This window comes from Rhineura floridana, chromosome 1 (assembly GCF_030035675.1).
Source record: "Rhineura floridana isolate rRhiFlo1 chromosome 1, rRhiFlo1.hap2, whole genome shotgun sequence".
Taxonomy (NCBI): Eukaryota; Metazoa; Chordata; class Lepidosauria; order Squamata; family Rhineuridae; genus Rhineura; species Rhineura floridana.
In genome coordinates, this window is record NC_084480.1 from 43,040,092 (window position 1) to 43,055,545 (window position 15,454).

Consider the following 15,454-nt stretch of genomic DNA (forward strand, 5'->3'; position numbering starts at 1 on the left):
CTGATAGGTGGGCACTTCTGCCCACCTGTCAAAGTTGACCCATATGGGTGGGAGGAAGGGTCTGCTTCACCAGTGCATTTCCCACAGGAAGGGGGCTGGCACAGCAGCAACCAGCAGGATTGAACTCTCTGGCATGAGCTGATGAGTGGAGGATTCAGTCCTGCTCTCTGCAGGGGTCTGTTTTGGCAGCGCATTCCCTGTAGGAAATGTGCTGGCAAAGCAGCACCTATCAGGATTGAACCCCACCTGCCCATCAATTGATGTCACCTAGTGACATCAGCTGATGGACAGGTGGGCATGGTTTGGGGGAAATGGCCTCATGGGCCAAATTGGACCCTCTGGCAGGCCACAATTGGCCTGTGAGCTGGAGGTTCCCCACTCCTGGACTAGATGGATTACAAGGTCCCCTTCCAGATCATGGATAACCATTATGTCCATTAACATAATGGAGATTTATGGGTTCCAAAATGAGTTGATACTGTGATAATTCCTATTGATGACACTTGCCTTGCCTTCTCTGTCTCCTTGCACTCCTCTTCCTCGTTTGTGTTTAAATGTACATGTACAGATTCATGCAAGTGCCAACCATCCAGATTCATGCCCATAGAAAGTCTGGTAACATTAGCCTTACACAAATTGCTGGGGATTTCACCAATTCAAAAATATCCTGCAGGTATAGCCTAAAGTGCTTAGTTTGTCTGTAAAGTCTTCCTATGAGTCTTTACTGAGCAAGGTAGTATTAGGATGATTTCACATACTCGCCATTCTAATTACCACATTAAATGCTCCAGAATGACAGGCATAACTTACAAGATAGTCTATGGGTTGACTCTGAAAACTGAAGATATTCAGTTTGAAAGGTGAAGCTATTGAAAGAATCAGAGTAACATAGCTGTTATCAATAAATGCTGTCTACGTCCTTAATTGCTTTTGGGGGGGGGAAATTAATAACTTAATTTAAGAAGATTGAATAAGACAGCATGCCTATTTAAATGTCTTTCATACAAAGATTTAATATATATATTTTCTGTACATAACAATGTGCAGCAATATATTTATGATCTCAATCAATATATACAACTCTGAAGGAAATAATGTAGTCTAATACTTTGAGAAGACATCAAGTGGAATATCTGTGAAAATAAAGAATATATTGCTGTAACATTACCTTATTGTTGCATGTAACATGATTCAAACTACTTGGCACAGTATGTTCTGAAGGGAGATATAGGCACCACTTCCCTAACACTTTGTTCTTAATCTCTGGGGTCATCTAAACCTGCTGCTAGTGGTTAGCCAACTCAGGCACTGTCCAAGGGCTCCTCACCAGCATCACTTGGACATGCTGCCACTCACTGCCCTGAGGGGCCATATCAGCAGTGCACAGGTGGTGAAGTCACTTTTGAATGGGAGCTCAGCTCAGCTCCCATCCACTGAACTGTCTGCTAGGAGGAGGCAAATGTGTCAGTTTTGTTTTCTCTCCGTTTCTCATGTTTCCAATCTTAAATTCTCAGCATTTCCACATCAGTTTTGCTTAAAAAAAGTCATCATGAAAATTCATCACCATTTTAGTGCAAATTTCTCCCATTTTTGTATGCAATTCTCCAAAATGTACACATTTTTGAAAAACAATTTTTCCCAATATAATACATTTTGTATTTTTTACCAACATATTGTATTTTAACTGTTTTAAAAATGGTTTTAATTACTTGTTTTTAATTTTTATTATTATTTTTTGTAAACCACTTAGAGGGTTATTACAATCAATATAAAGTTTGTTAAATAAATAAATAATGCATTTTATGCACACTTTACACTAGTATATGCATTTTTGAACACATTACTTGGCTGGAGAACTGCGTTGCAAAATTTGGAGAAGGGCAAATTTCGGAAGATGGCTTTTGATTTGTGTACTGTTTCAGAAATTACCCATTTTTTTCCTTAAATGAGAACGGAATCAAATTTCCCTGCTGTCCCTACCTGCAGATAGGGGTGGAGAACCTTTTCTGACTGGTAAGGCAGACTGTTATCTGCCCACCCTGGGAGGCCAAATTTGACAGGTGGGCTGAGCTGCCCACTTGTCAATCATCTAATGTCATAGTGACATCAGATGACACTGCATCAGGTGATGCTGTCCTTTGAAGCCTGCTTGTTGGGACTTCAAAGCGCATCACAGAGCTGTTTGAAAGCCCTTTGTAAGGCTGCTTGCAAAGGGTTTTCAAACAGCCCCATGCTGCTCTTTTATGCTTCCAGTTTTCAGAGGTTTAAAGGAGCCGTGTGAAACTGCTTGCAAAGGACTTTCAAATAGCCATGCACTGCTTCTTCAGATCTCTGACTGGATTCTTCTGTATGGGTTAGATGTTGCCATCCCTCTCTACATTTTTTTCTAGTCTTCACAATCTTAGTTTTCAGAGAATACAATGCATTTGTATAACCATATCTGATCTGTAAACGATATGATGCTTTGGGGAAGATAATTTTGCCCGTCTTCAGCCTGAATCATAGTAACACATAATGGCCTTCTTACACCACTTCCAGTTCCTAATATCTCCTTGGCAGATCATTCCAAAGAAGATATGCATTTCAAATGACAGGCTGGATGCAGATCCAGATCAGTACCAGCCTATACCATATGCTTAGTAAGCCTTCCCATGTACTCCTAACTTTAAAATACATACTATCATTTTTTTGGTTCCATAGCTCAAGGATCTCAGTAGACTGGTAAGTAATGTCAGTGAGAGTATTTGCTGTTTTCTTAGAATTCTCTGTTCCTAATTCTTCATAGACCTACTCAAAGGCTAAACAAGGTACAGATTCAGGGGCTTTAGCTGGATTTTCTTGTAGTCCCCAGTATCTATTTTTGCTGGTTTTTTTCATTATACTTTGCAGTATATGCTCCCCAAGGGCATTTCTGCTTTCAATATCTGTCAGGTAGCACAATGACAGAGGGTTGTTGATTTGCTAGTTGAGCATGTGGTTAAACAGTCATACAGCAACTTCGCTGCATTCTGAACTCTGTTCTGATCATCCAACCCACATTTTCAACCTGTTGTTTTTATGAATTGTTAAGCTTGTGTAACAGATTCTTTCTGCACCCTTGTAGTCTGCTAAAAATTGACAGGGAGGAGGGAGCAGAACAAAGGGTATTGAAGAGAGAAAGGAACATTTGAAGGGTGATAGAATGGATACTATAACTATAACTTATAGCAGTATCTGTGAGACATAGAATTTCACATTCTAATCGCATTGCTCCCTGCTGGTTCTTCTTATCTTTCAGAGTTACATTGGAAATCAAAGTGGTTAGAATGAACTCTCACTGACTGAGCTCCCTAATGAAACATTTATATATCATGAGTGCAAGTGTTGCAGAATTAAAAATTAAGAAGGGCTCATATTATTATTTACATGAGGACTGGCACTAATTGGCAATACTGTTGACAGACTCAACAGGGAGGCCAAAGCCTGAGCAAGCATGGAAGACTTGCTCAGCTTTGAAAGTGTTTACTCCAGGTCAGTCATGGCACACGAAAACTGCTGAATCTCCCCAGGCCAATGTGGATAACTATTTTATGGAGAGGCAAATAATTGTCAGTGCTATCAGCCAAATCACCTCTCTCATGTGCTAATTCTATTTTTTAAAAGAAGTGTTTCTTTTGCAAACTGTCTCCTTGGGACCCTGGTGTGGAATCTTGCAGTTTCATCCCCATCCTGCCCTGTATAAATATGAAACTAAGCAAGAATGTATGGAGGTTTGGAGTCTGATGTAAACTGTATGCTGATGACACGCAGTTCTGTGTGTCCCCCCGCCCCGAACTCACATCCTGCAGTCTTGATGTTGAGACAATGATGAGAATGTGGATAAGCTAGATAAGACTGAAATCATGGAAGAAGATATAATCTTGTGACTTGCTGGGAAATAAATATCTCGGTGCCTCAGGTTTGCAAACATGCATGTTCCTAGACCTGCAGCTGCCCCTACAAGCCCAGATATTGATAACGGCTAGGATTCTGGAATGACTATCATTCATGCTTTTAACTTTGAAGCTAAACTAATGCTCTGTGTTGTGTGCCCTTAATTATTTTCCAAAAGTTTCACCTAGCTCAGATCATAGCAGCCTGTATCCTGACTGGTGAGTCAATTAGAATAAATTATATCTGCATGTACACAGGTCCAAAATCTATACATGCCCTCCATTAATATCCATACAAAATTCAAGTTTTGTCTAAATATTTTAAATGGCTTGGTTGTAATGTAACATGGTGACTGTGCCTTTAGAATCCCTCATGATTAAGATCAACCAACTCTTGAATATGTAAACATATTAAACTACCTTTTGCTGAGTCAGACTATTGGTCTATCTATCCCAGTAGTATTGAACAAATGTGGGTGGGCCACAGGACTTGTCTCATTTGTCACAGTCTAGAATGGAAGACAATAGAAACTGGAATAAATAAGAATGATAATAAATATATTATCTTTGCATTGTAGGGGGCAAACTTGATAAATCATTGTACAACTTCAGAATTTTTACAGTGCCAGTAGCAGTATTTGGTCAGTAGTTTTGGCCTGGCAGATAATAGTTGTAACTTGAGGTATGTTCAAAACCAGCTCTGTAAACATCGATATTTAAAAATGTTTGCATCTGATCTCTCAAAGGCTTATCATCACCACTTCTTCAATCTTGCCCTAATTAGACTGTAAGAATATCTACCATATTTTATTGCATGCCTGCGCCATACGAGTTATGGTGAGACTGCAATTCCCTTTAATGCCTCTTGGCACCACATCAGTGCAGCTTCTGTTATTGCTAATAATATAATGCAATAGAACTGAGCCTGTCTCCTGTGGGGAGTATGAGAATTTTAAAATAAATGACCCTTGGATTCTTTAACATTATATAGAAGGATTTCCCCTGCAACACAGCTCTCTTCATTATTTTCATAAGTGCTGCCCTTTGGCCTCATCATATCCCAGGCTTTATTTAGCCTTCCATCCTATTGGAGTACTGCAACAGAAAACACCACTAATAATAAACACAAGGTACAAATGTGTGTTTATGTACAAACAAGTATATTATTTGTTCATTCTCTACAAATTTACTTTTTAAGGGATGTTTTTTAATGCTGTGTCAAACTCTAAAGCAGGTGTAGGGAACCTTTGGCCTTCAAGGTGTTGTAGAACTACTACTCCCATCATCCATGGCCATGCTAGCTAGTGCTGATGGGCACTGTAGTCCAGCAACATTTGGTGGGCCAAAAGTTCCCCACACCTGCTCTAAGGAGTTAGAGTTGTATCCAACTAATGTCTACTCAGAGTAGACCCACTGAAATTCATAGAAATACCAATTTCAGTGGATATATTCTGAGTAGAAGTTAGATGCATAAAACTCCTAATTTTTTAAGAATAGCAGATCTGATATTGGAATACAATGTAGTCCAATGAAACAGGATGATATGGGTTAGACTTATCAATTGTCATTTAGTCCAAGTCCTGAAATAAAACAAAATACCCTACATCTAGGAGTCTCCTGGACAGATGTTCTTCTTGGCTTATCTACATTGTCCATTATTTTTAGGATTACATTGTCCATTGTCCTTATTTTCCAGAAAACTTAGGAAACTTTTGCTACTATTTACCCCAAATCCACAATTGGAAATATGGGAATAACAGTTTAAGAGGCTCCTCTAAAGAGGATATTTTCTCCCAATCCTTCACAGCACTGTTTTGATTTGTGTACCAGGCTAGTCACAACACTAGAAACGATCCTTATGTCCATAGATACTGATATAATGGTATTTTACTAAAGTGTGGTTCCAGTGGCAGTTCTTAGCTCCAAGGAGGGATTATGCTGCATAATTTCCTTCAGGGTTCTACAATCTCACCAAAAGGAAGGAAATGTGTGGCACTATTATCCAAGGCTGCAATCTTATGCACATTTATTTAGAAGTAATTTCAGTCAATATGGTGGGATTTGCTTCTGAGTAAATATGCACAGGATTTCATTGTACGAAACTGATTTTTTAGCCTTGGTTTATGAACTCTTACTATGACTATACCTGGGAACTGAAATTAACTTCATGCAGTATAGTTGCTGATCGTTCTGGCCCTACTGGTTGCAAAAGGTGACAAATTTTAATCTCAATTTTATTTATGACAGACTTCAAATATTTAAAACACCATATCATATCCTGCCTTTAACATTTCTCCAGGTTAAATATATTTATTTTCTTCAATTTTATCAAAGGCTTCTATTCTGATAACCTGATCCTCTGGGTTGGCACACAGCACTAGCCTTTAACAGCAATCTGTGTATGTTGGGAAGAATGTGTATGTGTAGGAAAAAACATTAGATTCTGCAGTTGTTGTTTTTCCCAGAAAAGGAGTAAGTTGTGAGTCCCCCCCCCCAACCTACTGCTGTGTGACATTGCCAGCTTCAATACACATCTTCCCCCAGTTAACTATTGTAGTTCCTTCTTAAGGTTCAGGCTACTTACCTTCATTCATCATTATTGTTTTCTCCTGTGCTTTCTGTGTTTTCTGTATGATTATCCCAAAAGGCTACACATGTATCCCCAACACACATGTATTGGGGAGTAAGTCCCATGTGGGAGTGACTTCTGAGTAGACATGCATAGGATTGTACTGTCAGAGCTTAAATTCAATTTTTCCTCCAAAAGCTGGCTAATACATGCAGGAAAGGGATAGTCTTATTCCTTTTAAAGCAAATAAATCCGAGGAGATATATACTCTGGTTCACATGTCACAGCAAGCCAAACTACTACTTACTGGGACAGTGAAAACCAAAAATAAACCTTGAGTATAGCTCATGTTTAATGAGGAGAGAGCTTGACACAAGCTAAGTCAAAACCCTTCAGATTATCTACAGTATGCCTGTTCCTGCATGAAGAAGGAAGTGGTGATTGCAATCTTGGTATATGCCCACCCATGTCATTGGGGAGGTGTGGATAGGAATGGGGGAGAATATCTGCCAAATTGGACCTGGCACCGGAGTCCAGCTGAATTCAATAGTTCTCCATCCTTTTGGACTGGCACCTATTTCTTGCTGAGGGCCGCAGCGGTTATTGGCATGGATTTTGCGGCTGCAGCTGCAAATTGGCAAGAATTTATTCTTTCAAACTTTCCCCCTATTTTACGTTATTTTCGTAATGCTCCATAAATGGCGCATTTCCATTAAGAAGCCAGTGTTTCATGCCCTTATAACCTCCATCACTTGTCAATCAACCACTCGCCAAGCCCTGGGCGTCGCCAACAAGGAAAAGCAGCTTCTATTAGCCAATTTAAAACTGCATTTCATTGTACTTGCAAATACTTGTGCCGTGAAGCCTCCTGGATTCATTGTTTAGCCCCGTTTTTCTCTACTCTCATGTCCCCTCACTTCCACAAATTTTAGGAACCTTAGTATTTTACAGAAATGTTCCCAATGAAGCCAGTTTTGAATCTAGATCATCCCAAGGGTAAAGGGTAACCTGTTCATAAGCCTGACACCATTTGGCTCCAATCAGGTAACCTCTGAGGCTTTTGCCTTGGAATCCGGAAAGCACTTGGTGCAAGAGGAATGGGAAACTGTTCCTCTCTTCCCAGAGGGTCCTTTGCAATCTGCCTTTCTTTGGTAAAGAAAAGATGAACAAACAACACATATACAGACGTTTAACATACATTATAATACCTTGTGATCTCCATGGCTCCCGACGTTGATAACTACGAAATTTTGGCCACAAAAAAAAAAAAAGCTGTGGATTGAATCACACAAAACGCACACAGCAGATCAGTAAGAATGAGAGCAAGTGGGAACAAAAAAATGGTGAATTGGGATTAAACACCCGACTATTGGAATGCAAGTGGATTGGAATGATGCAGTGAACCCCATCCCTAACCTCTGCCCCCCAATTGCTGGGACCACTGCCTACATCTGTTTTCAAATAGACACACAGTGCGGTAAACAGAATCAATCTGTAATGAGCATTTATTTTTGGAATGAAACCAGTTTCTCAAGAAGTGCTTTTCAGAGGCAAAAAAATGCAATAGATCTAGACAGTGTGTGCGCTATGTAGAATTAGTATTTAGTCCCCATTGATTCTAGAATAAAATGATGTGTGTACATAGCCTGTCTCTTCAAAAGCCACCTTTTTAGAGATGTTGGCACAACGTACTAGTTCCCTTTGTAATTCAGCTGCAGCTAAGGGTAGAAACATGCTCCCTATTCTACTGGTTCCAGTGCATCTCTACTACTCTCTTCTGAAAACTGGGGCACACAAGACTACTCAAACCCCACCCCTTTTTCCTGCAAAACCTGGTGGGAGATGTTTGAGTGCATTTTTTAAAAATAAAAAATCACTTCTAAGAGATTTCACAACCAATCAGCAGATAAACCCATTTTCCCTCCGGATGTGGCTAATGGAAATGCTTTGATCCGGCGACTAGTGAGTTTACAACCTAAGGTTATGTATATGCAACTGCAGCAACTGCATACGGCTTCCTCATTTATCCCAGCATCTACTTGCCTTCCCCTGTGACAAATTTCAGATTAGAAGCACTTTGGGGCAGGGATCTGTCCTCTTGTATGCTGGTAAAGCATTACATGCACTGATGATGCTATATAAACAATGAAAACTAGCAATATAGAAAAGAAATGAGTTCCTTATTTCTTTTTTCCCTGCCTAGAAAGAGCCACAAAATTCAGCCTCTTCCTTCTTCTGTCTTTTGTATGTACCTTTCCAGCCACTCTCACATTTCTGCCTCCCTCGCCTTGCTCACGAATCTTACCACTTACTCTCACCCAAGCAGGCTACTCCATGAGGAACCTTCCTTTCCACTTTCCAGCTCACTAAGCCTTCCCTTTTCTTCCACCACTCCAGCGTCTGCGTCTGGGGGCTACGGTACATGGGACTGTTCCTGAACTCCCATACTTTCTGTGTAAAAGTAGAAAAAAATAATTACATCAAATGGAATATTAGAAAAATGGATAACCACTCTGTTATCTGTGGGGAGAAGGGGAGGTCAAATTCACATGTAAGTGAAATTTTATTACTTTATCTTATTTTTATATCTGATACCCATTAAGAAGCTGCCACAATCCAAGTCCAATCTATATCTTTCATATGTAAAGTGATGATGCTAGGGAAGTCTCCCAACATTAGTGATGTGTGATTTATCTGATACTGAAGGAGTGGGTTGACTGTAAAAAGAGAGCTGAAATTAAAAGGAGGAATTAAGCTGATTATTAATTTCTGAAATGAGATGTGATGGATCCAGACTTTAAATTAATTTGGATGTGATTGTTGGAGGAGGGGGTGGATTATGCAGGGCCACATGGTACATATCTGTAATCAGATCTCCCAAGTTTTAAAAACTCTTAAAACAGGAATAGAAGGGCCCTGAATTTGATGGAAACATGTATTTTACCCTCCCAATCCAAATTGCTCCTCAAACGTGGTATTAGTTCCATCTGAACCTGTATTTTTCCTCTGTGGGGTTAATTAGTTTCAGGAGGGGAGAACCGAGATAATGATAAAGGATCCCCCTTGTTAGTTTGGGTCTCAGTGATGAAGAAAACACTTTCTGTAGATGAAACCACTTCATTATTCTTCTGAAAATAAATTTTGGGGGTACCTTTGGCTCAAGTTACACAAGGGTGCTACTTCAAATTTTGGGAGAGCCACAGGAATGATGTCTCATGGCGTTCTTAGAGCAGGGGTGGGGGACCTTTAGCTTATGGGCTGAATGCATCCCTCTAAGCTTCTCTATCCAGCTCTTTTGGGGCTCTTATCAGCCCACTGGCACTGTGTGCATCCCCCTCAAGTGCTTTTGCCTGACTGGAATGCGCCCTTCAACTGTAATGCCTCTCGCTTACCTGGCTGGAGAGAGAGAGAGAGAGAGTAAAAGCCACTGGACTTTGCACAGTTGGAACATAGTCTATGGTAAAAAGGTAACAGTTGCATCCATCCACTTTTGCCTCTGATCCTGTCCACTTTTGTGTCTGCCTCTGCCCACCACAGGCATTTTGACATTATTTATAAGCAGGTGTGCAGCCCTGTTGGGGCACTCTAGAATGCTGTCCTGTTACTTTTTTTGCAGGCTGCTGCCTTCTGGCCCCTTCCGATCTGCCACCCCTACTGCCACCCCAGAGAAGGAGAATGCAGAAGAGGATGGTCTCCTGGGCTGAATGACTGGAGCGGAGGCCTCAGCAACAGCCTCCCCAAACAGGGCCAGATCAAGGAAGAGGAAGGTCATACTGTGGGGAAAGAGACAGGTTGCAGGCTGGGATGTGCAGAAAAACTGGGGTGGAATTAAGTGGGTATTTGCCCACCCAAGCATGCAGCATGTGTCTTGCCCCACTGCATGGTGCCTCCTCTTCCTGTTTCTTTTTCTTCTCCACAGTCTGGCCCTGTTGTGGAAGCTGTTGCCTCCTTCTTCTCTGTGGTGGCAGTGGCTGATTGGCGGCAAATCCATAGTGGCTACCAATCTCATCCCTACAATCCACTTGCATGCTGATCGACTCCCACCATCTGTTGTGGGAAGGAGAGAGTCATGAGGAGTTGAGAGTAAGAGGTTTAAAGAGGGGCAAAGAGGGCAGACAGTCAAGCCCAGGTATTTACTTTAATTCTTTAGGCAGAGTTTCTCAAACTGTGGTCTTCGCCTCCTTTGCCCTGTGGCTTGGAATTACTTAAAAAAAAACTGTGTTGGGGGCTGGGGCTAGGGCTAGCTGGGAGGGTGGGAAGGGATATCACTGCATGCTCAGGCTACCAGCCAGCAGCAAACGTTTGGTGAGATGGGGGCTTGCTTTTAAAAAAAGTTATGGAGGGAAGGATGGAGCAATGGGTGGGTCCCTGCATGCTCAGAATGCTGCTCATTGCTAGCAAGGTGGAGCTGGTGGTGGGTGCTTCCTTGCCCCAGGGAGGATCTTTGGTGAAGGGTGTGTGTGCTCAAGTGGGGGGGGGAGGTATGTATGCAGGTGTGCTTACTTACTGAAGGGGGGTTGCTCAAGTAGTGAGTGAGTGAGTGAGTGAGTGAGTGAGAGAGAGAGAGAGAGAGAGAGAGAGAAGCTGTAAGGGGACATGGCATGACTCATGAAGGGACCCTGCACTTCTAAATTTGCCACTACACTACTGTTTGGGAATTAATAATATTAATAATAATAATAACAACAGTGTAGTGATTAGAGTGTTGGACTTGGACCTAGGAGACCAGGGTTGAATCCCCACTTGGCCATAAAGCTCAGTGGGTGATCTTGGACCATCCGCTGTTTCTCATCCTAACCTACCTCACAGGGGTGTTGCGAGGATAACATGGGGGGGGGAAACCATGTTTGTATGCCTCCTTGAGCTCGTTGGAGGAAAGGTGGGGTAGAATATAATAAAAAAATAAAGTGGTCCCCAGGGAGAATGAGTCCCTTGGGCTGAAAAAGATTCCCCACCCCTGCCTTAGAGAAAGGGAAGAGAACCTCCAGCAGTGGACTCTGCAACAAAGAATTCTCTATAGCAGGGATAGGGGCCATGTCATCCTCTAGACGCTGTTGGACTCCAACTCCCATTATTCCCAGTCTACATAGCCAATGGTCAGGAATGATGGGAGCTGCAGTCCAGCAGCACCCGGAGGGCCACAGGTAAGCCGTTCCTGCTTTATAGTGCTGCTGCCTTCTTTTTAAACACAGGCGATGCTTTCCCCATCACTATGTTGAAAAAAGAGCTTCATTCTTGCCTGCCATAGAGCTATTAGAGCAGGGTTGGGCAGCATGTGGGATTTGTTATTTATTGCAGGTGGAGAAAGCTTGAGAAGGGAGAGAGAGTAAGGGCTGGAGGGGATAAAGCTAAGTGGATGGAGTGATGGGAGGACGAGGAAGGGAAAAACTAAGTGATCGGTTCAGACCTCTGGCAGAGTGATTTATTCCTCTACTGGCAATCGGCTAAGCAGGCAAAAAGAGGAGAAAAGGGGCTACAGAGAAAAGGGCTGGCCCACCCACCATTTGTTTGCATCCTCCCCACTGCTGGCATGTGTCCCACCCCAGACAGATTACCCCCACCCCAAAGGAAAGTGGCCTTCTGTAGAAAAAGTTTTCCCCACCCCCTTTAAAACCCAATCTCACCCTGTATTACTGGAAAGAAACATCTTTCTTGTTCACTTGGTTAATACATCAAGCCAAAACCCATAAGATACTGTGGCTGTTAAATTTTAAGTAACCTGCTAACCACAGAGTTCTTAAATTTATTCATCATCTTTTAATGCCATCCTTTTTCTAAGGAAATAAAAGTAGCATTTTAGCCTACTGGCGGAGGTAAATTAGGCTGAGAGATAGTGAGGCCCAAGGCCACTCTGCCAGATTTACAACTGACTGGGGATCTGAACATAGATCTGCCATGTGGCTGTAAGCACACTAGTCGCCAGATCAAAACGTTTCCATTCACCACACCTGAAGGGGGAACGGATTGATCTGCCGATCAGCTGCAAAATCTTTGACGCTGATTTTTTTTTTTTTAAACAACACGCTCAAGCTGCTGGCAGGAGGCTTAACAGTGAAAAGGGGCAGCGTTTGACTCGCATTGTGTGCCCCCATTTTCAGAAAAGAGAGGTGGAGGCACACTGGAACCGGCAGAACAGGGAGTGTGTTTCTGAATGTTCTGGAAACGGCTGTTTTAGAATTGCAACTCCCTTGCAAAAGCAAAAAATCTTCTACAGTCGGATCCCAACCAAGGCCAGTGGAAGTGAATCCTACTTATTTCCAAGTCAACATGTTTAGGATTACATCCTAACAATCCAATCCCAAGAAGGTTTACTCAAAAAGGAAGTTCCTTCAGTAATACCTTTTATTGTCTGTATACGTTATTATTAAAATATTTGTAAATCACCTCGAATACCTTTTGGTATAAAGGCGATACATAAATAAATAAGCCCCTCTGGACACAACAGGAGCTTGCGGCCAGGTTACGTACGCGTAAAATTGCAGCTGAATATTGTTGTTATATACCCTCAAGTCGCTCTGCCGTGTTCAACGGGGCGTACTCCCAAGTAAGTGCGCACAGGGTTAGCAGCCTTGATTTCTGTGAGTTGCTTTTCTCCCCTGCTACAGCTTTCCCGGCTCCTCCTACCTACCCCTGCTACCTGCCGCTCTCTCACGTTGGCTTCTGAGCTTAGGATTCATCCCTCAGCAGGGCCTACCCACCGTCGCTGCCGCCTTCGCCATTGGCTGCGCAGGCTGCTCATCTTCCCCGCCCATGGCCCGGAGGCAGGTTCACGGAAGGCAGGAGCCGTCTCAGGGGCCGGCGAAGGAGAGACCTACTCTCCTGGAGCCCTTCAGGGTCCCCGCAGTCCTTAAGACAAGCTTCTGAGCCGACGGCGTTTCCGTGGCGGGACAGGGAGGATTTAGCAGGCGGTAGGCGGTGCCCCGGTGTGGCGCGGCTCCTTTCCCTTCCCCGTAAAGGATGCTGCCGTTGCTGATGCCGGCGGTGGAGGCGGGCGCCTGACTTTCTTCCCCTACCCGCCCAGGCAGCAGCGGTGGTGGTTGTCCCTTCTCAGCACTGAGCGGGGCGGCAATGGGTGAGAAAGTTTCGGCGGCTGCTGCTGCTGCTGCTGCTTCTGAGAAAAAGGAGGAAGAAGAGCAGCAGCAGGGCGATTACGGCGGCCGGAGGGTCTCGTCCTCTTCTCCCAGCTCCTCCTCGTCGTCGTCCTCTTCCTCGTCAGGCTCCCAAACTCTCTCCGAGGAGGAGGACGCTGTAGCCGCAGCCAGCCAGCCCGGCAGCGTTGGCGGCAGTTGCTTCACCCGCTTCATCCGGGCTGCCCCTCTCAGCCGTAGGACCCCCGAGTGGCAGGTGGTGGAGGTGGCTGGCCCGGCGGCGACAACTCCTGCGATTTTTCCCCTCGCAGGGGACCAGGAGAAAGGGCACCATGTGGACGGCAAGGAGGGGCAGCAGCAGCGCCGGCGGGAGAGTGAAGAGGAGGACTCGGCTAGTGGTGGCGGCGACGGCCACCTTCGTCCTGAGAGTGACGCCTCGCTGGAGGAGCAGGACGAGGAGGTGCGGATGCCGGTATTGGGGGGGGTGTATATTTGTGCGCGCGGGTTATGTGGGAAGAGAGACCTCGTTCTCGCGCCCGGAGTGATTTGTGGGAGAGCAGAGACGTGTGTGGAAGGGTGTGTGCGTGTGTGGGGAGGTGCAGGCTGGGCTCCTCTGCCTTATGGCTGCCGCCCAAGGGGCGAGCCCTGGCCAGTTGTGGCGGGAAGTGGGTTGCTGACCTCGCCTGACTGGTTCGGACAGGAGGCACCGACCGCTGGGTTTGCCTGCTGTGCCTTTTTCCGTCGGACTCGTCCGTGAGGTGGCTGTCTGTGGCTGGGCTCCCTGCCCGGTGTTGACGGGGGCGGGTATGCCTCTCCCTGATTGACTAAGAGGGCTGTGTTTATATCTGTGGGGCGTCTCTCCTTAATGTTCCCTGCGGCCTGCCAGAAATGAGGCTCTTGGAGCCGCTGCCCCGCCCCGCCCCGCCAGATTTGGGTCAGAGTCTTCGGCTGTGCCGCCACGATGACATAACGAGAGGTTCTTCTTTCCCCGCCGGTGGAGCTCGTTTCAGCTAGTGTGTTTGCGTGTGTGAGCGACAACACGGGGCAACGTGCTTGGATGGGGATGGATGGCCGCTGAAATGGCAGAGCCGGAGAGGCGAGCAACGGAGCAAACTGTCCCGAGAGTAGAGTCTTGAGTCCTTTTCCTCCAGTAGGGGGCTCGTTAGCGTGTGCAATCATTATTATAGTGTTCGTGTCATTTGGGTCCCTCGGAGCCACACCAGTACTGACTCTGGTAACAAAGTTGGAGCGTGTATCTTGTGCTTCTCAGAAGAACAGGCCCTTTGGGAGAGATATTTGTGGAGAGGGGACAGATTCCAGAGGAGTATCCATGTTAAATCGGCATAATGCACACAAGTGTCTTTAGATACTAGTTTGGTGCTGTTGACCAGTCTTCCTAAATCTGGAGAATTCTGAAGCCTGAGGGATTTTGTGTGATTTTTTGGTGTTTTCATGGTTACTCTTGAAGACAGGCCCAGTAATTAATTGTTACAGATGTGGAGTGGCCTTGTATCCTTTTAAAAACTCTGGTTAGGTGAAGAAAGCTGCTTCTGTGTTCACAAACCTGGCTGCTATCCTCTCTGAAGAAAGAATCTGCTTGCCTGAACGGGAGAACTAGGTTGCAAAGCCACTCTTTTTTAAAAAAACAACTCCAAGACTTGCATTGTAGGGAAACAGGATTTAATTTAGCCAGTGTTTGGTCCTGGCATCTGTTATCAAATGCTAGGACTCCAACTTGGAACACTAGGAAATGGTCCTGAGCAGGTGTGCAGCATCAGAAGAGGTAGTGTCTGCAAACAGATATGAGCCCCTACATCTTTCTAGAAACTAAGCCTATACTGTAGTAGTAGAAAAACTCCCCCCCTTGTGGGTTTTGCTTCTGGATG

General features: G+C 44.4%; 1 protein-coding gene and 1 long non-coding RNA gene across 6 annotated transcripts in view; one reads left to right on the forward strand and one right to left on the reverse strand.

Moving 5' to 3' along the window:
* Nucleotides 1–1,049: 1,049 nt before the first annotated feature.
* Nucleotides 1,050–14,578, reverse strand: LOC133381079 (uncharacterized). Of its 2 annotated transcripts, XR_009761617.1 has the most exons (5): nt 12,949–14,578; nt 8,793–8,931; nt 7,689–7,752; nt 4,332–4,420; nt 1,050–1,133 (listed from the first exon to the last, which is right to left on the reverse strand). It is a non-coding gene; the product is annotated as an uncharacterized LOC133381079 (long non-coding RNA). The 2 variants fall into 2 exon arrangements; XR_009761618.1 differs by lacking the exon at nt 8,793–8,931 and having other exon boundaries at nt 12,949–14,577.
* The window catches only part of MAST4 (microtubule associated serine/threonine kinase family member 4), a 440,571-nt gene continuing 438,171 nt past the window's right edge, over nt 13,055–15,454 (forward strand). For 2 of the 4 annotated variants that reach the window (XM_061619526.1, XM_061619556.1), the window contains exon 1: nt 13,056–14,028. In XM_061619526.1, coding sequence (XP_061475510.1) covers nt 13,549–14,028 — 480 coding nt within the window. In that variant the 5' untranslated portion in view covers nt 13,056–13,548. Of the gene's footprint in view, nt 14,029–15,454 lie in introns of all 4 variants that reach the window. The other 2 variants (XM_061619535.1, XM_061619546.1) reach the window with 2 other exon arrangements.